Source organism: Carassius carassius, chromosome 50, assembly GCF_963082965.1.
Source record: "Carassius carassius chromosome 50, fCarCar2.1, whole genome shotgun sequence".
NCBI lineage: Eukaryota > Metazoa > Chordata > Actinopteri > Cypriniformes > Cyprinidae > Carassius > Carassius carassius.
In genome coordinates this window covers 854,250-879,699 of record NC_081804.1, presented here as the reverse complement: position 1 = coordinate 879,699, position 25,450 = coordinate 854,250, and the positions used below count along the sequence as shown (strand labels likewise).

General features: G+C 36.5%; 1 protein-coding gene across 1 annotated transcript in view; it reads right to left on the bottom strand.

Moving 5' to 3' along the window:
• Nucleotides 1-15,342, bottom strand: part of LOC132133301 (sodium- and chloride-dependent GABA transporter 2-like) — a 28,395-nt gene extending 13,053 nt beyond the window's left edge. Inside the window, exon 1 of the mRNA XM_059546102.1 lies at nt 15,243-15,342. Coding sequence (XP_059402085.1) covers nt 15,243-15,342 — 100 coding nt within the window. The remainder of the gene's footprint in view (nt 1-15,242) is intronic.
• Between the last annotated feature and the right edge of the window lie 10,108 nt (nt 15,343-25,450).

Genomic DNA, 25,450 nt, shown 5'->3' with positions numbered 1-25,450 from the left:
AAAGCCATTCAATTCCAGGCATTTTATTGCATGTTTTGTCACGATCTGTTGCAACAGATCACTAAACAATGTGATTTGATTTATTGCAACAAAGACTGCAAAAAACATCATGTGAAAAAGTCTGATGCACTTTACTAAACTTAAATAAAAGTTTGACTAAAAACACTCGGAATATCTTAGTTACAACATGGAAACAGGTTTGAGATCAGTAAGAATTGCCATGTTCCTTAAAGAAGTTTCTTGTGCTCATCAAGGCTGCATTTATTTGATCACAAATACAGGGAAAAAAACAGAAAATTTTTGAAATATTATTGGAATTTAAAATAACAGTTTTCAGTTTAATATACTTTAAAATATAATTTATTTCTGTGATGCACAGCTGTATTTTCAGCATCATTCCTCCAGTGTTCAGTGTCACATGATCTTCAGAAATCATGAAAATATGCCGATTTATTATCGATGTAAGGAACAGTTTCTGCTGTTTCATGCTGAGAATTCAGCTTTTATCACAGCTATAAATTATATTTAAAAGTACGTTAAAATGGAACACTGTTATTTCATATTTTTATAATATTTCACAATATTACTGTTTTTATACGGAAAGCTGCAACATTCTGTCAATTAAAGGGATAGTTCACCCAAAAATGTTTGTGTTCACACTCCATCATGATGAGAGGACGTTCGGCTCCAGACAGTCATGAACGCACTAAGAACCGTTTGCCCAGGCTGTGGATTAAACGTAATAATGTTGTAAATAATGTTCATTTTCTTGCACAGACTGATTGTTTCGCTTCATAAGACCTCAGTGTATCGTATTTTCACAGACGAGCTTAAATCGAGAGTAAATGGACTAGCTAAAGTCCCCTGCTTCTCAGAAGTTTCTCAGATGTTTCTCTTGAGAAAAAGACTCTGCTAATCTCACATATCTCATCTCTAGAGTCTCAGACGTGTCTCAAAATCCTTAGATTTCTCAGACACCGCACATAGATCTCTTTAACATCTCAGCTGCTTCTCCTAGACACCAATGAGATGCAAACTGACCTCAGATGTTCCTCATGAGAAAATAAACCCTGTTTATCTCACATATAATATCTCAGGTTTCAAAAGAGATCTTAAAAATGTCTCAAACGGTCCTCAGATTTCTCAAAAACACCAAAAGATAAGAAAGATCACGCATAGATCTCAGCAGTTTCTGCACCAGTAGAATGCAAACAGACCTGCTGCATTCTCAAATATATCATCTCAAGAGTTACAAAAAGATGTAAACATATCTCAAACTGTGCTCAGATTTCTAAAAGATACCATAAGATTGTCTCAAACACATCTCAAACCAATATACCATGAGAAATAGATGCACAGTGACCAGCGGAAGTCTCCTGCATCTCAGATCTTTCTCCTTAAAACACCCTGATAATCCTACATATATCATCTCGACAGTTTCAAGAAGATCTCACGAATGTTTGGAACTGTGCTCAAGTGTGACATGATAAAGAAGGCCAAAGTGGCTCAATATAAGCTCAAGTACTTCTCAAATCCGAAAGAGCAAACTCTGAGCACTGTGACATCAAAAAATATGATTCATAGGACGACAAATGACAGAAGTAGAAAAGCTCTCAAAGCAGGTAGAGACTTGCAGGACAAAACAAAAAACAAAAAAGGCATCTTGCCAAAAGTTGCTAGTTGCCAGAGTCTCTACCTGCTCAGTAAATCTCTCAACTTGCTGACATAAAGCTGGAACGTACAGACCGAAAAAGATCCTCAAATAATCCAACAGCAGATATTAGAGCACAGTCGGTGTGTGGGGTCAAACTCCACAGGAGTGTCAATAAGTCACATTCAGGGCCTTCAGCTTGGCAGCTCAGTATTGGGATGCACAGCTACTGAACTGATTCGCAAGCATTGAAAAAAACCCTGAGGAGCGACTGCATAGCTGAAAACATCTACACACTGTTTATCACACACGTGACAGATTCGTGTCGATGCATGAAGATCTGAAACTCCTCGTGCATGCTGCTTGCATTCATTCTCACCACCTTTTTTGTATAAAGCACAAAGAATTAATTGCACAATTTGAACTAATGAGGTTGCTTTGCAGTCAGCTGGTTTTCATGATTGTAAAACATTATGATCTAACGGTTTTATTTACAATTGTAGACCAGTTTAAATACTAGTCATAAGTTTGTAATTGGTAAGATTGTGTAATGTTTTTGAAATAAGTCTCTTCTGCTCAACAAAGCTTTTATTTGATCAAAAAAAACATGTAATTTTGTGAAATATTATTGTAATTTAAACTGACTGTTTTCTGTGTGAATATTTATTAAAGTGTAATTTATTTCTGTGATGCACCGCTGTATTTTCAGCATCATTCCTCCAGTCTTCAGTGTCACATGATCATCAGAAATCATGATAATATGCTGATTTACTGCTGAAAGAAACATTTCTGATTATTATCAATGTTGAAAACGTTGCAATGAGCAAAGCTGGAATCTGGACAAACTTGAGTTTTTAATTTGTGTCACCAAAGCTCATTACTTCTTTCCCAAAGTTTAGTGTCTTTAATAGACTCAAATGTAGAAAACTGCCATAGTGCATGACAAGACTGCACTGTCATGAAATCACAGTAAATAAGAATACAGTATAAATACAGTATACAGTATAAAACTACCATTTGCATGAGCTATTTAGAAAGGGAAATAAGTTAAACTGTGTACTGACAGTACAAACTGGTTTTGATGAGAATCAAAGTGATTTATAGAGTTGCATTTACCTGAAAAAGTCATGCACACGCAAGCATGCATTACACTTAAAAAGGAGCATGAAACAGCATTAGAAAACTCACCTTTCATTGGGATGTTGCAGAGCAGCCAGCAGCAGTGTCAGCAAGTGTCCTGTATATTCTCCGGTTTTTCTCCTTAATGAAAAGGTTTTCTGGTTTCGTGGAACCTGTCAGTCAGCCGAAGTCCAACTCCGCCCCCCAGCAACTCCCTCTCGCTACCATTCACAAAACACTGAGAGTATGGCACCAAGGGATTGCATAACACTGTCACCCAGCACTCGTTCAGCCTGCGAAGCTTTCTCTCTCTCTCTTTCAGCTGAAGAACACCAGAGAAAGGAAAGATTTTGGCCCCGTCTCTAAAGACCACCCTGATCACACCAGCCTCTCAAGAGATGAACAAACGGGGTTCACGGGAGACTGGTCAAAAGCATGTTCTCATGTTTTATGAGAGTCATATCTATTGGAATAAATCTATCTATATATAAATATACCCTACCCCCCCACCCCGTTTTATTTATTTTATATGCAGATGTCATTTTGCCAACACTTAGCCAACATTCAGTTTGTGGATTCAAACTCTTGCTCATTCATTCTTTCTCTTGCTCGTTCTTTGTGTCTTCAGCCGTTCTCTGCATACTGATGCTCCAGGAACAGTGTTTTTCTTCCCAGCGGCTCAATGATGCTCATTTAGGAGAATAAACCCAAAACACCGCTCTGTTGTCACTCGTTCATCACGCAGGAGATGTAATGCAGTTCTTCTCAGTTAGGTATCAACTCAGATGCTTCTCCAAAAAAATCTTCAGGAGAGATTAAAACCTTTAATTCATTATTTCAAGCATTATTTCATCACTAAAATGTGCTAAAGGTGATCTTTTTACAAGAAGAATCTCTCAAGAACATGTGTAGATTATATTTCACCTCAAAGATAAACGAATATTGAATTAAATATGGATTGTAAAGAGGGAAACTGATGATTAACTTTGACATTTTGTCATCAATATTTTGAATAAATATAAATATTTGTACTTTGATATCACTTCTATATGTTTAGATTGTAATCTATTACAATATTTATTATTTTATCAATTGTAATCCAAAAACAATTTCAGTTTTATCACTGGGAATGTGGGGAAAAAAATAATATCACAGTTAAAAATACTATATTGCATTAAGAATGAAAAAAAAATTCAAATATTTGTATAAAATAACATTTTTTTTACTATAAAATTCAAATATATTTTGCATTACATAAAACAAGGCTCACAAAAATATTGTTACAGTGCAACAAATACAATTTTGAGTGTTTTATGAGCAAGTACGTCTTAATTCCCACGTTTTTCAGATTTGCTCAGTTGAGTGATCAGACGTCCTGAAGCCTAATTCATGTCATTTGTGTCTGCAGGTGAAGTCCATCTCTGCTCAGTCTTCAGGAGCAGCAGAGGCCCTACTCTCTCGTTTAGCATCACCTCGTCTTAACCGTCACAGGAACGCTGTTCATTATGAGAGAACGGCTGAGCTGTGCTCCTAAAGACACAGCAGGAGACCGACTGAATAAAAGATTCTGGAAGAAGAACAACAGGACAGAAAGAAAGCGCTAGAACGGCTAGAGACGGGAGTGTTTCTAATTCACGGGAAATTCAATGTGTCACTTCCAGGGGCGAAAATCTCATCTAAATGTTGGGGGGGACAATAAACATAACATTTCTCACGAGCAAGTTTTGAAGGGGACACCAATAAAACAGGCAAAATTGTACTTAAGGATATGTGTACAGAGAGGAAAGCCTTACTATTGCACGGAGACCGTTCCATTATTCTTCTTCTCAAAGTTTCTTTCTGGTTCAATGAAAAAGCTTCATAACATTCTTCAAAACAATTTTTTTTTGCAATGTTTTTGAAGTTGTTTACACAATCAAGCCACCGAAATACAATGGAAAACTTTTATTTATTTATATAGCACATTAAATAGCAATGTTGTTGCTTCACAGTTATAATTAAAACATAAAAACATTTGCCATGCCTAGCAAAATGAAGGCATACACACTCTTAGACATACACCCACACACAACTGTATAGTGAGATCGGTATAGACGTGACAGAGAGGGGAACAAACAAAAAAATAATAATTTATTACGTCAGTGACTGATTTGTTGAAAAAGTGGATTCATTCAGTTAGGAAACACCTCCTCATTGTGTTTCTCAAAATTAGTGCCGTTACTGCTTAGTTTTCAACTTTTTTCGTCGGTGAAATAGAGCTAAAATGCACTTAACATTAACTTCTTGTTTATTCAATTTTTATAAAAATCTAAATCACATTTGTTATGCTAATATCTGCAGAACAACTGCACTCTTAGTATGATGTTATATTAGATTAACTATATTAAATGAAGTAAACCTATCAGTGGCGGCTCGTGGATTTTAAAATAGAGGAGGCAAACTAATTGTATTGGTCTGGGGATCCCTGCCGATTGTTATTATTATTATTATTATTTGCTTAACCACTTTAAAATGACTTTTTGGTGGCTTTTAGTCAGAAACCGTAAAGAAAATATATTCAATATCGATACTCATTATAAATACTTGGTATATTATCAGCCCAGCCGCTCCGGGAGACGTTCAAACTAATAGCACGTAATTTACGTCTCTATGATGGTGGGTTGATATTCCAGAAGAGAGGCTATCCTCCTCTGTGATGTTACTTTTCTCAGCACTCCTCAGCGCTGAAAGTGAACACTCGATGCTGATTGGTTCCCCTGGCCTCCCCCTCCCCTTCTCTTTCACTTAGCGGTTGTAATCAGCATCAGCAGATTCGGCACATTCGCGATAAAAAAGCGGAGCTTTCATGTAATGGTATTACAACTGTGAAATTACAAACAAAATTATATACATTCTGAGACATGAACTGAAATGAATAGTGAATTTTATTAACATTAAATCTTCCTCATTTTCAACTAAAAATTTGAGGGAAACTGCCTCCCCTGCCTGACCCGACGAGCCGCCACTGAAACCGACTAAATCATAGTGAACGCGGGAAAATCTAAACGAGCACCCGCGCTAATCTAAACTAACGTACAAGACTTGTGTGTGTGTGTGTGTGTCTGTGTCTGTGTCTGTGTCTGTGTCTGTGTGTGTGTGTGTGTGTGTGTCTGTGTTTGTGTGTGTGTGTGTGTGTGTGTGTGTGTGTCGGTGTGTGTGTGTGTGTGTGTGTCGGTGGTGAGGTGAGATAAAAAGGGGAGCAGGCAGTGGACCAAAGCAATGTGAGGCAAAGCAGGGGGAACTCGAGATGTTTAAAAGTTTTTTTGTTGTTGCTCCGTTTGCATTTGTATTGTTTTACTACTTACACAATTAGTTTAACTATATATCATTATATTATTTACAATACACATATTTCAATTATATTTTAGTGGGGGACAACCCTTAGATAGGGGGGGTCCGGACCCCCCGACCCCTTCGCGATATCCGCCTATGGTCATTTCTACCACAAAGAAAGAGAGAGAGAGAGAGAGAGAGAGAGAGAGAAAGAAAGAAAGAGAGAGAGAGAGAGAGAGAGAGAGAGAGAGAGAGAAAGAAAGAATAGGTTTCATTTGTTGCATTATTTACTGAGCTTTATTTTATGTTATGCATAATATAATTAAATTTTATTGTAATAAATAAATAAATATATATATATATATATATATATATATATATATATATATATATTTTTTTTTTTTTTTACAGCAACAGAGTATTTATTAGCTGTGCAATGTATAAAAACTAATTTATTTTTCAGTATCAGTATATATATATATATATATATATATATATATATATATATATATATATATATATATATATATGTGTGTGTGTAATAAAAGTCATATTTATATCAAAGTATCAAATGATATCAAATAAAATTTTATATAAAAATAATATTTTTCCCACCATTCCAATGGAATATTGTACTTGCCATGTTAATACTCTTATTTGAAGCAGTCACCATGAAGATTCAATAATGCCCTTCATTCAGAACTATAATAAATATCAAAGTATCATGTATCAAAGCACCAATGAACCAATCATTTAATCGTTCTGATGTTAGACACCTTTATTTCACAAAATAGTAGATGGCTATGAATTCCATCACACTTCATTCACATCAAATATTCGATGATCTATCAAACAGGAATGCTGTCTTGTTAGTTTAGAAAGATCATGTTTATTCTCTTCACAGACTGAGACTGAAGCATCAGGAGTCCACCTAGTGTCATTGACATTACACTGCATCCTGACTCTATTAATATAATGATAATATGATATAGAAACTTAAACTTAAACTTGCATTTGCTTTTAGACTTTATTTGACTTTAGACGTCTTGAAACCTTCAAAAACTTTGATATTGCATCGTAATATCTTGATCACTCTCAATAACTCTAACTCAACTTCAAAATATCAAGATTTCAAAATAAAATAATTTTAATTAACTAAAATAAATGACAGTGCATTTCTAAAAAAATTTCAAAACAAAACTGATTTAATTAATTCAAATAAATTAAATTGCATTTCTAATAACATTTCTAAATAAAATATATTTAATAAATTAAAATAAATTACAGTGCATTACTAAAAGAGAATTCAAAATAAAATAAATTCAATTAATTAAAATAAATTACAGTGCATTACTAAAAGAAAATACAAAATAAAATAAATTCAATTAATTAAAATAAATTACAGTGCATTAGTAAAAATAATTATAATTAAAATAAATTCAATTAATTAAAATAAATTAGAGTGCATTACTAAAAGAAAATACAAAATAAAATAAATTCAATTAATTAAAATAAATTACAGTGCATTAGTAAAAAAATATATAGTTAAAATAAATTCAATTAATTAAAATAAATTACAGTGCATTACTAAAAGAAAATTCAAAATAAAATAAATTCAGTTAATTAAAATAAATTACAGTGCATTAGTAAAAAAATTATAATTAAAATAAATTCAATTAATGAAAATAAATTACAGTGCATTAGTGAAAAAAAATTACAATTAAAATAAATTTAATTAATTAAAATTAATTGCAGTACATTTCAAATAACATTTCAAAATAAAATAAAACTGGATTTATCACAAAAAATTAATTAATTGAATTTGTTGTTGGTTATATTTTAATTAAGCCTACAAACTTGAATTAAATACCATCATTTCTTATAGAGGAAACAGTTTAGGCCACATTGTCATAAAATAATATATTCATACTTGGCTGATGATGATGTTTTGTCTGCATGAATTTAATCATTGCTCCAGTTTTGTCTCAAATGCACAGTCAGCAGATGCCCGAACACATTATTGTTGACTTTACTTGATGACTTGATTAGATAGTTTTATCCAGTGCAGAGGAGAAAAAACTAAAGAGCACCAAAGAGCAGACCTTACACTCGGATCATCCAATCACAACCTCAGAGCTGTACGGACCTCGGGAAGATTACCCAGAATTCCCTGCACCAGCAGGAGGAAGTGAAAGACGAGAGAAGATTAGAGGGTGACTGTGGCCTCAGATAAGAGATCTAACATCACGTTTATCATCTCAGCATCATCTGCAGCTTCATACAAAACACTCTTCCTCAGGATTGCAAGTTTCCTTGAAAACAAACAGCAGGCCAAGAATAAGAGAGATGTGGAGCAAGCATATGATAATACAAACCAGAGAACACACACATAAACCGGCAGATCTTGAAGAACATAAACTTGAGTCGTGCTGAAAGCTTTTGTTGCCTTTTGCAATGAATCAAATACTCTTGTAATAGAGAGTGTCCTCATAAAAAATGAATGATTTCACTTTATCGTATCTACTGCCAACGGTAAATTAAAATATGTGTAACCTATCATCACAAATCAGTAATAAATGAACAATTCATCTGAAAAATAAAACGTGAAGAAAATCTGATTTCTGGCCTTCAGAATTACACTGCAGAGTTAAATAAATGTGTTATAGAACGATATTACAATGAGATAATTTAGACTTCTTTTTATTATGATGAGCAAATAATCTGTAATATAAGCAATCATTCAAACAAATTAATTTTAACAATCTAATTTCAAATTATAATTGCATAAAAATGCAGTAACTGTGATATATATATATACTTATAAAATTTAGATTTGATTTGATCAGAATAATATGAAGATATGCTTTATTAGATATTAACATATTATTATACTTATATCTCACAGTACATAATATGCACTGGTAACTGTTTGTCATAATTATTAAACTTCAGTGTGTTTTTTAGTTTTTTTTTCTCACAGCTGCGTTAAATTAAAAATATTATTTCAATGCACCAACATTTCCACTGAATATAAAAAAAATACAATATAACATATAATATAATAATATACAAATATACAAACAAATATAAATCCTAAATAGTTATATAAAAATACATTTTTAGTAACTGTTCAATTTTAAGTAAAAACTATGAATATTATACAATTTATAACAGTATATAAGTGACACTGATAATGACTTGAAAATGCAGTTTTTAGTAAAATATGCACAAAATATGCAAATAAATAAATGAATGACAGAAAAAAAGAAAAAAAAACTTTCAGGAAAATAAAAGATTTTCCAGTAAAACATGAACATCAGTTGTTTAAATTTTTTATAAAAAAAGTGACATTTTTTTGGGGAAAAATATTTTTAGTAAAATATGCACAACATGGATTAAAAAAATGCATTTTGGATTAAAAGATTTCAGTCAAATTAGCGCACCAAGTTTTTCAAAATTGTAATAGAATCAGAGAAATCAGAATCAGAAAGAGCTTTATTGCCAAGTATGCTTGCGCATACAAGGAATTTGTTTTAGAAAACAAGTCTTCTGATGTCTGATTTTGTTGCTGAACCAAACCAGACAGTAATTGAAGTACACAGGACTGACTCAATGACGGCTGAGTAGAACTGTTTCAGCAGCTCCTGTGGCAGGTTAAACTTCCTCAGCTGGCGAAGGAAGTACAACCTTTGTTGGGCTTTTTTCACAATGGAGCCAATGTGATTGTCCCACTTCAGGTCCTGAGAGATGGTGGTTCCCAGGAATCTGAATGACTCCACTGCAGCCACAGTGCTGTTCATGATGGTGAGTGGAGAAAGTGCAGGGGGGTTTCTCCTAAAGTCCACAGTCATCTCCACTGTTTTGAGCGTGTTCAGCTCCAGGTTGTTAAGACTGCACCAGACAGCCAGCTGCTCAACCTCCTGTCTGTAAACAGACTCGTCATCGTCCTGGATGAGACCGATGACTGTAGTGTCGTCTGCAAACTTCAGGAGCTTGACAGAGGGGTCTTTAGAGGTGCAGTCGTTGGTGTACAGGGAGAAGAGCAGTTGGGAGAGAACACATCCCTGAGGGGCACCAGTGTTGGTGGAGCAGCTGTTTGACATGAATTTCCCCAGTCTCACTAACTGTTGCCTATCTGTCAGAAAGCTGGTGATCCACTGACAGACAGAGCTAGGAACAGAGAGCTGGGTCAGTTTGGTCTGGAGGGTTGTTGGGATGATGGTGTTGAAAGCCGAACTAAAGTCCACAAACAGGATCCTCACATAAGTCCCTGTTTTGTCCAGATGTTGCAGGATGAAGTGCAGTGCCATGTTGATTGCATCATCCACGGACCTGTTTGCTCGGTACGCAAACTGCAGGGGGTCCAGTAAGGGTCCAGTGATGTCCTTCAGATAAGCCAGAACCAGTTTTTCAAACGACTTCATGACGACAGACGTTAGAGCCACAGGTCTGTAGTCGTTAAGTCCTGTTATCTTGGGTTTCTTTGGAATGGGGATTATGGTGGAGCGTTTGAAGCAGGAAGGCACTTCACACAACTCCAGGGATCTGTTGAAGATCTGTGAAAAGATGGGGGCCAGCTGGTCAGCACAGGTTTTCAGACAGGCTGGTGTAACGCCATCTGGGCCTGGTGCTTTTCTTCTTTTGTTTTTCTTGAAGACCTGGCGCACATCATCTTCACAGATTTGAAGAGCAGGAGGTATGGAGAGGGGGATTGCAGGAGGTGTTAATGGTTGTGTAGGGAGATGGTCAGAGTGGGTGTTGGGGGTTTCAAATCTACAATAAAACTCATTCAGGTCGTTAGCAAGTCGTTGATTAGCCTCAGTGCAAGGGGATGGTGTCTTGTAGTTTGTGATGGCTCTCAGTCCTCTCCAAACTGAAGTAGAGTCGTTGGAAGTAAACTGGTCTTCCAACTTTTTAGCATAGGTCTTTTTAGCCGCTCTAATCTCTTTGTTCAGTGTGTTCCTGGCCTGATTGTACAAGACCCTGTCCCCATTTCTGTAGGCATCCTCTTTGGCCTGACGAAGGTGTCTGAGTTTTACTGTAAACCATGGCTTATCATTGTTGAATGTTAAATAAGTCCTGGTAGGAATGCATATATCCTCACAGAAACTAATATAGGATGTTACAGTCTCTGTGAGTTCGTCCAGATCGGTGGTAGCAGCTTCAAAAACGCTCCAGTCTGTGATGTCAAAACAAGATTGTAAATCCTGCTCTGTTTCGCTGGTCCATCTCTTCACAGTCTTTACTACAGGTTTAGCAGATTTAAGTTTCTGCTTGTAGGTCGGTATAAGATGAACCAGACAGTGATCAGAACGTCCCAAAGCTGCTCGTGGAACAGAGTGAAATGCATCCTTTATTGTGGTGTAACAGTGATCCAGTATATTACTTTCTCTGGTGGGACAGGTAACATGCTGTCTGTATTTTGGCAGTTCACGGGAGAGATTGGCTTTATTAAAGTCCCCAAGAATGATTAAAACAGAGTCCGGGTGTTGTTGTTCTGTGTCTGTGATCTGATCAGCGAGTTTCTGTAAAGCTGAGCTCACATGCGCTTGAGGAGGGATGTAAACACTAACCAGAATGAGCGAGTGAAACTCCCGCGGCGAATAGAACGGTTTGCTGTTAATAAACTGCGTTTCTAGATCAGGACAGCACATCTTTTTTAACACAGTTACATCTGTACACCACCGTTCATTGATGTAAAAGCATGTCCCGCCGCCGCGCGATTTCCCCGTTGATTCTGCGTCGCGATCCGCTCTAAACAGCTGAAAGTCCGGCAGATGGAGCGCGCTGTCCGGTATGGTGTCATTCAGCCAGGTTTCCGTGAAACACAGAGCAGCAGAGTGAGAGAAATCCTTATTTGTCCGAGAGAGCAGAAGCAGTTCGTCCGTTTTGTTGGGTAGAGAGCGGAGATTTGCCAGATGGATGCTAGGCAACGGCGTTCGAAATCCGCGCTTCCTGAGTCTGACGAGCGCTCCCGCTCGCTTTCCCCGTCTGCGCGTCCTGAAGCGCTTGATCAGCGCCGCTGCTCCTCCGATAACAATGTTCAGTAAAACGTCTGAATAATTGAAATCCGGAAAAATATCATGTGGTGTGTTCTGCCGAATGTTCAGCAGTTCATCCCTGGTGAAACTGATCGTGTTTGTTAAACAAAAAACAGGAAAAACGAACAAAAACAGTACAAACACTGGAGAGCCAAGCACTGAAGCAGCCATGTGCGGCGCCATCTTGGATTTGTGTAATACATATAAAACATTTCATTAAAGTATGCACAAAGTGGTAGAAACGAAAAAGTTGTAATTAATAATACTAATTAAAAAAAGATTTTCAGTAAAGTGATTTGAAAAAATGCAATAAATTAAACAAAAATTACTTGTCAGTAAAATATGCACATCAATTGGTTAAAATCATACTTTAAAAGAGTAAAATTCTGTAAAATCCACACAAAGTAAATAAAATCTAAATAAATGTAAAAAAAAAAAAAAAGTAAAAAAGATTAGAATAGAATATATATATATATATATTTATTTGGTTAAATTAGTGCAGAAAGTAATTAAAAATTGCAGTACATATATTTCTGTAAAATATGAACAAAGTGATAGAAAATAATACTTAATGAAAGGCAGCAGATACAAATGCTTTTCACATTTCATTCAAGAAATTGTTGAGTTATCACACAGTAAAATAAAAAGCTGCACAGCAACAGTTGCTAAGGTAGGATGGTTAATTGAAAGGTTCCTCGGTGGTGTTCAGAAGCACTTGTGAATATGATCAGAGACCTGAAGTGTGTGTCTGCGCCACTTGATGGCGCTATTAGGCAGAGAAAAGCAACTGTGTTAATATTCTATTTAAAATTGACTGAATATAGCATTCTTGGTTTTAAAAAAATATATATTTATATATATATATAAGAACGCTAGTTAACTAGTCTTAGTCTAGTCTAGTTTTACTGTCTGTGGTTAAAACACGCTCATGCTAGCGCTAAGACACGTGACTAGACCGGATGTGTCCGCTAGATCTTGCTCTTTTAAAGTTGATAAATCCACTTTATGCTGCTTTAATAATTCATATAGCAATGAAACAATAAGGGAGCACATTGGATTTCATTCTATATATGTGAATTTGGTAATTGAGGAATATTAAACAAACAAACAAACAATATTAACAAGGAAACAAAAGTTAGACTGCATCTAAAATCATGAGCGCAAACATAATAGCCAATAACTGATTAGGACACAATATTTAGAAAAAAATATATATTATAAACTGTAAATTATTAATTTTTACAGCCCTACTGTGCTTGGAGCACTTTGGCATTTTGGTATAGTCTTGACATCTCCTGCAAGCTCAATCCCATCCTCTCCATCTCTCAAACGAGCATCTCGCTTCCCACCTTCAGAGAATTCAACAAACCCTACGCGGAGTCCGGAGCTATACAGTTTATCTTCTAGTTCTGTTCCTGAATTTAAAAGTTAATTTGAATTCGAGATGGCAAACAGGATTAGAATGCAGAATTGCAATTATAATTTGATTAAGGAAATATAAATTAAATGAAGTAAAATTCAAAGACAACTAATTTTAAATCTTGGAGTTTGAAAGTTTTGAAGCCTTACAGACAGACAGATAGACAGACAGACAGACAGACAGACAGACAGATAGATAGATAGATAGATAGAATGTGTATTGTTGCCAAATTAATTCAAATTCACACTTGTGGATTCAAAGAACTGTGGCACGTGGCTAACAATGCCAGCGGACTGCAGGCAGAGCCCTGAGGCATCCCTGTCTGGAAATTACATTTGCATCAAATGGTTTTCTGACTAAATTTCCCATTACGAAAGATTCTTCTCATTTGAAAACTCTGGTCCATGTTTTTTTATTAAAATGTTTAATTGAATAATATTTTGTCTGAAACAATAAAAAGATTTATTTGTGTCTAATTATTATGTTAAATTAATAAAAATTATTGTTGTTTTGTATTTTAGATAAAATATGGTACAATTTTACATTTACATTTTATAGTGAAATTATTAAATTATTACTATTTTTTTATTTTAGACAAAATCTAAAATGTTAAATATATATTACCTATTAAAACTATGATATTTTGTCTAAATTAATAAACATCCAATTTTTTAAATTTATTTTATAGTAAATAATAAAAAAAAATTTTTTCATTAGTATTAATATTAAAACCATAGGCTTTTGTATAAAATTTATTAAAAGCTAATTTGAGTTTTATTTATTTTAAACTAAATATTGTAAAATTGTAAACTGACACGTTGACTTAATATTATTAAAATGTTGTGCCAGAATAAATGAATAAAAATTATTTTAGTGTAAAAAAAAAAAAAAAAAAAAAAAAAAAAAATATATATATATATATATATATATATATATATATATATATTTATTGTTACATTTTAAACTTACATTTTGTGTTGAAATTATAATTGTATCATTTTAATTGTCTAAATACAAAATAGATTTTAGTGACCAAAAACAAAAAAAAACAAACAAACAAAAACAAATACATATTACATTATAATAAGTAATAAATGGATGTAAATGTAAATTAGTTCCCTAAGTTACATTTCTTTTCTTTAAATCATGTCTGATCGGATTCCAACTAGAGGAAATGAGCTAGGTGATGTGTCTTTGGTTTTCTGTTGCTCTCCACATCACACACACACACACACACACACACACACACACACACTTTCTGACAGTGAATTATGGGATTCTGGGCTTTGGAGCGTGCTCTGAACAGTTTGTGGCAAAGCTACATCGCTGCCGTGCACCGAGAAACGATGGGCCGCAGTGTTTGTGTTGGTTTGCTATCAACACTGACTATAAATAATAATTACTAGAGAGAAAGAGATGAACCTTCTGCTTGACCAGAAGCACGGTCCGTCTAAGAGCCATGTTTTCCCCCTCAGGTCACACATGGGGATTTGGCGTTTTGGCTCACGTGAGCCCCGCCCCCGTCACGCTCGCCTCAAGACCTTGATGTTAGCTTTGATGTTAGCCGAGAGCTCTGGGCTCTTTATTTGCCCCTCTTTCTCCATCTTTCTCGTGCACAAGTATATAAGCATGGAGAACATTTTGTGGCTTTGGCTCAGGCCTAAGCTAAACCTGGACCCAGCCGCTAATTGCTAATTACAGGTCTGTGCCCAGCAGGGGCTTGACTTCTCTGTCAGGGGCTTCTCTCCTCTCAGACGTAACCTGATCTGAGTTTTGGGGTTTGTCTGCAGCTCCTGCATCCGATCAAAGGCTGAACTAATCAAGGCACGTCTGCAGGAACTTTACTAGAACTGTTCACTTATATACACTGATATTAAAATATCAATCAGACTATAATTATTCTAATAGCGGGTGTTAAAATGTATAATAACTTCTCTATTATATATATATATATATATATATATATATATATATATATATATATATATATATATATATATATATATATATATATATATAGTGTTTTATATTTTTATTTTGAAAATGTTATTCATTTAAAAAAATATATAATATTTTGTGTACATGAAAAACCTAATTCCATTGTTTTATTTTACAAAAACTCTTTTAAAATGTTAATCTTATATTTTGTATTAAAACATTAAAATACATATATTTTGTTTATAACTAATTTTAATTGTGATTTTGTTTAGACAACTTATTATAATTTCAATATGAATTTTTGTTATAATATTTTGTGTAAAGAAATGAATGAAAAACTGATTTTTGTGTTTTTTTGATTTAGACTTAGATTAAAATATTAAAAATATATTTTGTCTAAAAAAAGTTTAAAGGTTTAGTGTTTTATTTTTATACAACATGTTATAATATATATTAATTATTTAAATTATTATTTTGTTTAAATAAAACTAATTTTAATGTTTTATTTTTTTGACAAGATAGTATAGAATTTTGTATTTAATTACAAGTGTATATTACTTTTATAATTTGTTTATTTAGTTGGACAAAATTCTATATAAAATTTTATTTTTTTATTAAATTAATACATATGTACATTCTTTATCAAACTAATGGTTTAATTTTTTTAGTCAAAATAGTAATAAAGATAAAATAATAATAAAAATATTACAAATTAAAACAAATACTTAAATGTATACAATTTCGATATTTTAATTTGAAATGTAGCATTAAAATTATACAATTTGTATATATATTGTATATAGTTTTTTTTATTTAGACAAAATATTAGAACATTTTTATATCTATAATTGAACTGAATTTACACATCAGATTATAATATACAGTATGCATAATTAATATTCATTTTAAGTGTCTTTAATAATGTGTATACATTTATAGACTTTAAGTGAGCATTCGATGACAGCAAAGGTTATGTAAATATATATATATACATCAAATATTAACCAATAGAATTTTTTATAAAAATAAATAAATGAAATGAGATTTAACAAGATTTAACAATTTAATCTCTTTGCTATGTAGGAGAAACAATCAGATATTATATTTGTTTCATTACCCAACACAGCTTTAAATAAAGTCAGAGTTGTCTTGTCAGGATTTAATGCTCCCTCGTTCCATAAATTCCATAGAGATTTTGGGATACCGAACTGGGAACGCTCAGCTAAACCAAACATTTTTTCGGAAGAAGTTTTACATCAATGTCACAACTTCAAAAAGGAACGAAACCCATGAGTAGCTAACAGGAAACTCGACCACCACTTCTCCTGTGGTGTGATTCTTGGCCTCTTGTCGTCATCTCTTCTGACTTTTACCCCCTAAAAACCTGATTGTTTGTGTTATGAGCTCCATATTAAGAATGCCCAGTGCATTTGTGCAAATAATATTTATACAGTAAAGGTTTCACCCGCCCGCTGGGTGCTTGGTTCTGTGGTGGGTTCTGCTGGAAACCATCCGGTTGTTGGAGAGTTTCAACTGTGAAGGAAGATTATTTTACCCAGTCATCACCAGAGATTAAAGCCTGTTGGCTCGAGTCGTCTCACAATGGGCCCTACTGTGCTTGGAGCACTTTGGCATTTTGGTATAGTCTTGACATCTCCTGCAAGCTCAATCCCATCCTCTCCATCTCTCAAACGAGCATCTCGCTTCCCACCTTCAGAGAATTCAACAAACCCTACGCGGAGTCCGGAGCTATACAGTTTATCTTCTAGTTCTGTTCCTGAATTTAAAAGTTAATTTGAATTCGAGATGGCAAACAGGATTAGAATGCAGAATTGCAATTATAATTTGATTAAGGAAATATAAATTAAATGAAGTAAAATTCAAAGACAACTAATTTTAAATCTTGGAGTTTGAAAGTTTTGAAGCCTTACAGACAGACAGACAGACAGACAGACAGACAGACAGACAGACAGACAGATAGATAGATAGATAGATAGATAGATAGATAGATAGATAGATAGATAGATAGATAGATAGATAGATAGATAGATAGATAGATAGATAGATAGACAGATAGATAGATAGATAGATAGATAGATGTGTATTGTTGCCAAATTAATTCAAATTCACACTTGTGGATTCAAAGAACTGTGGCATGTGGCTAACAATGCCAGCGGACTGCAGGCAGAGCCCTGAGGCATCCCTGTCTGGAAATTACATTTGCATCAAATGGTTTTCTGACTAAATTTCCCATTACGAAAGATTCTTCTCATTTGAAAACTCTGGTCCATGTTGCTCATTCCTAGCCCATGTTTTATATTATATTATATATTATATTTATATTAGATTATATATTATATTTTACTTTAGCTTAATTTTAATTACTGAAAATGATTTTAATAGCTTAATAGTTGAACAATAAAAATTTAAACAATTAAAAAATGACAGTAACATTAATTTATAATTGTTTATAAATAATAAAAATAATAAAATAAATTATGATTAATAATAATAGTGCATTTCAGTCAAAAAATAAATAAATAAAGTTTAAAACTACAATGAAAAATATTTATACCATATTCAAAACATTAACATAAGTTTATACATTTACTAATACATTTATTAACATTTCAGTTGTATTAAATATGAACAAACAATATTTATTTGTAATGTAAATTCTTTGTAACTTAAATTTATAAATGAACCTAGAACAGTAAATTATGTACAAAATGTAAGATTGTTAGTTTACACCTACTGCAATGCATTAAATAAAAACTTGAAAATCTTGATTTTGATGAGTTTGAAACCACCTAGCAACCACACAGCCACACCCTAGCAATAGTTTTCAGTTTTAGCCAAGCACTATAATGTAAACATCTAGTATTTGTGTGTTCTCATGTTAAAATCTTTATTTAATTTACTCCACAATGGCGCCTGAAGACGTCACGAGTAGTTTCCGCTCCTAGCCGTGAGAATAGACTTCCTTAATCACTATAACACAAAAGAGCCACAAACAACTGGCAGCGATGGCGACGGCAGATACTCGCGGTCATGTGGCATGACATGGGGAAGTCGTGGCCTAATGGTTAGAGAGTCGGACTCCCAATCGAAAGGTTGTGAGTTCGAGTCCCGGACCGGCAGGAATTGTGGGTGGGAGGAGTGCATGTACAGTTCTCTCTCCACCTTCAATACCACAACTTAGGTGCCCTTGAGCAAGGCATCGAACCCCCAACTGCTCCCCGGGCGCCGCAACATAAATGGCTGCCCACTGCTCTGGGTGTGTGTTCACAGTGTGTGTGTGTGTGTGTGTGTGTGTTCACTGCTCTGTGTGTGTGCACTTCGGATGGGTTAAATGCAGAGCACGAATTCTGACTATGGGTCACCATACTTGGCTGAATGTCACTTCACTTTCACTTTCATCATGACGTGTGTTTGTCTGACCATTCATGTGTGAGGACCACATCAAAGCCTTTCCTGCACTCAGTATGAGAAGCCACATCTTTCTGAACGCGCCGTTCTTATGGTCTCGAGCCTCATATTGTGACCAGAATCTCTTTCAATTAGACTCTATGGTGGTCCTATGGATGGACGGATGTGCCACGGTCAGTAGGAGAACAGCTGGTGTGGATAAATCACAGATGTATGGAGCACATCAGCTCCTCCGTTCCAGAGGCAGTGCCCGAAGCCGAGGCGTCTCACGTCTCCACAGGCAGTCCTAAGTCAAGTCAGGTGCCCATTGACTTTCCAGAGTTGAGTCAAAGTCACCTTTATTTATATAGCGCTTTAAACAAAATACATTGCGTCAAAGCAACTGAACAACATTCATTAGGAAAACCGTGTCAATAATGCAAAAATGATTGTTAAAGGCAGTTCATCATTGAATTCAGTGATGTCATCTCTGTTCAATTAAATAGTGTCTGTGCATTTATTTGCAATCAAGTCAACGATATCGCTGTAGATGAAGTGTCCCCAACTAAGCAAGCCAGAGGCGACAGCGGCAAGGAACCGAAACTCCATCGGTGACAGAATGGAGAAAAAAACCTTGGGAGAAACCAGGCTCAGTTGGGGGCCAGTTCTCCTCTGACCAGACGAAACCAGTAGTTCAATTCCAGACTGCAGCAAAGTCAGATTGTGCAGAAGAATCATCTGTTTCCTGTGGTCTTGTCCTGGTGCTCCTTTGAGACAAGGTCTTTACAGGGGATCTGTATCTGGGACTCTAGTTGTCCTGGTCTCCGCTGTCTTTCAGGGATGTAGAGGTCCTTTCTAGGTGCTGATCCAGCATCTGGTCTGGATACGTACTGGATCCGGGTGACTGCAGTGACCCTCTGATCTGGACACAGACTGGATCTGGTGGCCACGTTGACCTCGGAACAAGAGAGAAACAGACAAATATTAGCGTAGATGCCATTCTTCTAATGATGTAGCAAGTACATAGGTTGTTATGGGAAGTGTTTCCGGTTCCGGTTTACCTAATTAATGCAGCCTAAAAATCCTTTAACGGATTTGGATAATAAAAGCATATTAGTATGTTATGTGTATGCCAGGTTAAAGAGATGGGTCTTTAATCTAGATTTAAACTGCAAGAGTGTGTCTGCCTCCCGAACAATGTTAGGTAGGTTATTCCAGAGTTTGGGCGCCAAATAGGAAAAGGATCTGCCGCCTGCAGTTGATTTTGATATTCTAGGTATTATCAAATTGCCTGAGTTTTGAGAACGTAGCGGACGTAGAGGATTATAATGTAAAAGGAGCTCATTCAAATACTGAGGTGCTAAACCATTCAGGGCTTTATAAGTAATAAGCAATATTTTAAAATCTATGCGATGCTTGATAGGGAGCCAGTGCAGTGTTGACAGGACCGGGCTAATATGGTCATACTTCCTGGTTCTAGTAAGAACTCTTGCAGCTGCATTTTGGACTAGCTGTAGTTTGTTTACTAAGCGTGCAGAACAACCACCCAATAAAGCATTACAATAATCTAACCTTGAGGTCATAAAAGCATGGATTAACATTTCTGCATTTGATATTGAGAGCATAGGCCGTAATTTAGATATATTTTTGAGATGGAAAAATGCAGTTTTACAAATGCTAGAAACGTGGCTTTCTAAGGAAAGATTGCGATCAAATAGCACACCTAGGTTCCGAACTGATGACGAAGAATTGACAGAGAAACCATCAAGTCTTAGACAGTGTTCTAGGTTATTACAAGCAGAGTTTTTAGGTCCTATAATTAACACCTCTGTTTTTTCAGAATTTAGCAGTAAGAAATTACTCGTCATCCAGTTTTTTATATCGACTATGCAATCCATTAGTTTTTCAAATTGGTGTGTTTCACCGGGCTGCGAAGAAATATAGAGTTGAGTATCATCAGCATAACAGTGTTAAGCTAACACCATGTTTCCTGATGATATCTCCCAAGGGTAACATATAAAGCGTGAAGAGTAGCGGCCCTAGTACTGAGCCTTGAGGTACTCCATACTGCACTTGTGATCGATAGGATACATCTTCATTCACTGCTACGAACTGATGGCGGTCATATAAGTACGATTTAAACCATGCTAATGCACTTCCATTAATGCCAACAAAGTGTTCAAGTCTATGCAAAAGAATGTTGTGGTCAATTGTGTCAAACGCAGCACTAAGATCCAATAAAACTAATAGAGAGATATACCCACGATCAGATGATAAGAGCAGATCATTTGTAACTCTAAGGAGAGCAGTCTCAGTACTATGATACGGTCTAAATCCTGACTGGAAATCCTCACATATACTCAACAAATGTCAACACTTGTTGAGGCTTTATTTTTCATTAATTTAGCCACTGTATTGAATAAATACCTGGGGTTATGTTTGTTTTCTTCTAAAAGAGAAGAAAAGTAATCGGATCTAGCAGTTTTTAATGCTTTTCTGTAGGATATGTTACTTTCCCGCCAAGCAATACGAAATACCTCTAGTTTTGTTTTCCTCCAGCTGCGCTCCATTTTTCGGGCTGCTCTCTTTAGGGTGCGAGTATGCTCATTATACCATGGTGTCAAACTGTTTTCCTTAACCTTCCTTAAGCGTAAAGGAGCAACTGTATTTAAAGTGCTAGAAAAGAGAGAGTCCATAGTTTCTGTTACATCATCAAGTTCTGAAGTTTTGGATATGCTAAGGAACTTGGATACATCAGGAAGATAACTTAAAAAGCAGTCTTTTGTGTTAGAAGTGATGGTTCTTCCATACTTGTAACAAGAAGTAGGATTTACAATTTTGGCTATATGAAGTTTGCACAGAACTAAATAATGATCTGAGATATCATCACTTGGCTGAATAATTTCAACACCATCAACATCAATTCCATGTGACAGTATTAAATCTAGAGTATGATTTTGACAATGAGTAGGTCCTGAAACGTGTTGTCTAACACCAATAGAGTTCAGAATGTCTATAAATGCTGATCCCAATGCATCTTTTTCATTATCAACATGGATATTAAAATCACCAACTATTAAGACTTTATCTGCAGCCAGAACTAACTCGGATGTAAAATCACCAAACTCTTTAATAAAGTCTGTATGGTGCCCTGGTGGCCTGTATACAGTAGCCAGTACAAACATAACAGGGGATTTATCATTAACATTTGTTTCTTTGGATAATGTTATATGAAGCACCATTACTTCAAACGAGTTATACTTGAAGCCTGCCCTCTGAGAAATCCTGAAAACGTTGTTATAAATTGAAGCAACACCTCCACCTTTGCCTTTTAGATGTGGCTCATGTTTATAACAGTAATCTTGGGGGGTGGACTCATTTAAAATAATGTAATCATCAGGTTTTAGCCAGGTTTCTGTCAAACAGAGTACATCTATATTATGATCAGTGATCATATTATTTACAAAAAGTGTTTTCGTAGAAAGGGATCTGATATTCAATAAGCCAAGCTTTATCATTTGTTTATCCATATTGCTTCTGTTTTTTTATTTGTTGAACCTCAATTAAATTGTTAATCTTAACTTGGTTTGGACGTTTTTTTGTATTTTCTAGTTCGGGGAACAGACACAGTCTCTATAGTGTGATATCTAGGTGAAAGAGTCTCTATGTGCTGACAATTAACTGACCTCTGTGACGGGAGGCAGCTAGCAGACGGTCGGTTTAGCCAGTCTGTCTGCTTCCTGACCTGGGCCCCAGTTAGTCAAGTATAAACACTAAGACTATTTGCCAAATTTCTAGAGAGAAGAGTGGCGCCACCCCAGGAGGGATGAAGACCATCTCTTTTAAGCAGGTCAGGTCTGCCCCAAAAGCTCGTCCAATTGTCTATGAAACCTATGTTATTCTGTGGGCACCACTTAGACATCCAGCCATTGAGTGATGACAATCTGCTATGCATCTCATCACCACGGTAAGCAGGGAGGGGACCAGAGCATATTACAGTGTCTGACATCGTGCTTGCAAGTTCACACACCTCTTTAATGTTATTTTTAGTGATCTCCGACTGGCGAAGTCGAACATCATTAGCGCCGGCATGAATAACAATCTTACTGTATTTACGTTTAGCATTAGCCAGCACTTTTAAATTTGCCAAGATGTCAGGCGCTCTGGCTCCCGGTAAACATTTGACTATGGTGGCTGGTGTCTCTATATTCACGTTCCGTACAATAGAATCACCAATAACTAGAGCACTTTCATCAGGTTTCTCAGTGGGTGCATCACTGAGTGGGGAGAACCTGTTTAATGTTTTGATCGGAACAGAAGAGCGGTGTTTTGACCCACGACTACGCTGCCTCACCGTCACCCAGTTGCCCTGCTGCTGGGGCTCTGTTTCCGGAACCGAACAATGTACAGGAATCCCTGAGCTAGACGCATCCAAAGCCATATCTAGAGCCCTAACATTCTTACTGTCCTCAATTAAAGTTTGGATGCGTGTCTCTAATTCTGAAATCTTCTCTGTCAGCCTAACTATTACCCTGCATTTATCACATGTGAATCCCTCATCAGCGACAGAGATAGATAAACTGTACATGTGGCAAGAGGTGCAAGAAACAATGATAGGAGAAGCCATTACTCACCGTGCTTGATGAAACTTCTATACTGCGGTTGTTTGATGAACTTGTGAAAAACTGGAGCGAGAGGAGAAAAGAATACAGCGATAGGTTCGAATGAAAACACTAATGACAAGCTAACGAATGCTAACGCTTTGCAGGTGTACTGCACTCACTGAAATAAAATAAAAGTGAACGATCGAAGTTAATCTGATAAGATTGATCGATAATATCAGAAATATGGTGTGAATTAAGTTATATTTTACCACTTAAAAAAAAACAAAAAAAAAAAAAACAGAGAGTGATAGTAAGATAAAGATTCTAGAGAAAAAATAAAATAACAGCTACACGGAGCTACGATTTGCTACAGAAGGCCAACAGGAAGTAGAGAAAACACTGTCCAACAGCGACACCCGCAGGACGAGCAGGTTAGTTCCAGGTTGACCCTCTAGAGTCGAGTCAGGTGTTCATGGACCCTCCAGAGTCAGGGTTAGTTACCGTTGACCCTCTAGAGTTAGGGCTAGCTCCTGTTGATCATCCAGAGTCGAGTCATGTTCCAGTTGTTCCTCTTGAATCAAGTCAGGTTCCAGTTGACCCTCCAGAGTCGAGTCAAGTTCCTGTTGACCTTCCAGAGTCGAGTCAGGTGACTGTTGAATTTTCAGAGTTGAGTGAGGTTCCGGTTGACCTTCCAGAGTCTAGTCAGGTGCTTGTGGACCCTCCAGATTCCGGGTTAGTCACCGTTGACCTTCCAGAGTCAGGGCTAGTCACCGAGGACCTTCCAGAGTCGGGGCCAGTCATCGATGACCCTCCAGAGTCAGGGCTAGTTACTGATGACTGTCCAGAGACAAGGCTGGTCACCGTTGAACTTTCTGAGTCAAGTCCAGTCACTGGATGGCCTTCTGCTCCGCCCTGTACTCCGGCATCGACCACAGGTGCGTGGTGGTCATCTGCTCCGCCCTGGCGGACTCTGACGTCGACCACGAGGACGTGGTGGTCATCTGCTCCGCCCTGGGGGACTCTGGCGTCGACCACGAGGACGTGGTGGTCCTCTGCTCTGCCCTGGGGGGCTTCCGCTCTGACCACACGAACATGGTGGTCTTCTGCTCCGCCCTGGGGGGCGGTTGCCCTGACTACACGGTTGTGGTGGTCTTCTGCTCCGCCCTGGAGGACTCTGGCGTCGACCACAAGGATGTGGTGGTCTTCTGCTCCGCCCTGGGGGGCTTCATGTTGTTGTTTTTGCCTTTTGTTTTTGTGTTCACTTCTGTCCCTGTTCCTTTCTGTTAGTCTGGCCCTCTGTCCCTCCCCCTGAGCCTCCACCTGTCCGCCTCCCTCCTGGTCTCTGTTTTGTCTATCGTGGAGCGTCTGGAAGCCGCTCCGTAGAGGGGGAGTTCTGTCACAGTGTCTGGGCTGTGTTCCCTGGGTATCCACTAGGTGTCCTCAGTTCCCACGGTGTTTATCATAATATCACTTCCTGTTTGCTTATTTGGTCACCTTCCTCCTTGTTTAGTTAATTGATTGTTCCCCACCTGTCTCCAGTTTCCCCATTATCCTTTTGTGTATTTATACCTGGTCTGTCTGAGTCTTTGTCACGGAGTCCTTGTCATATGGATGATACTTCCCAGAGTCTGCTCTTCCCGTGTGTTCTTGTTTTGTTTCTATGCGTTTGGATTTTCTGGTTTTGACCCTGCCTGGACTGTTTACCCCTTTTGGATTTGCTCTTTTAATAAATCTCACACCTGCAATTGGATCTCTCCTGTGTTTCTTGTATCACCTTACGTGACACCCGCGGGCTGTGGATTACAATAATGTGATTTACGATACATGTCACTGTTAAAACAATATTCATTGACACTGTATTTTATAACATGGAGTAACACGGACACAGTTGTACAAATCCATTAACTTCAACTATTAACAAATGTGTCATCACAATCCATGGCCTCAAAACCTGCGA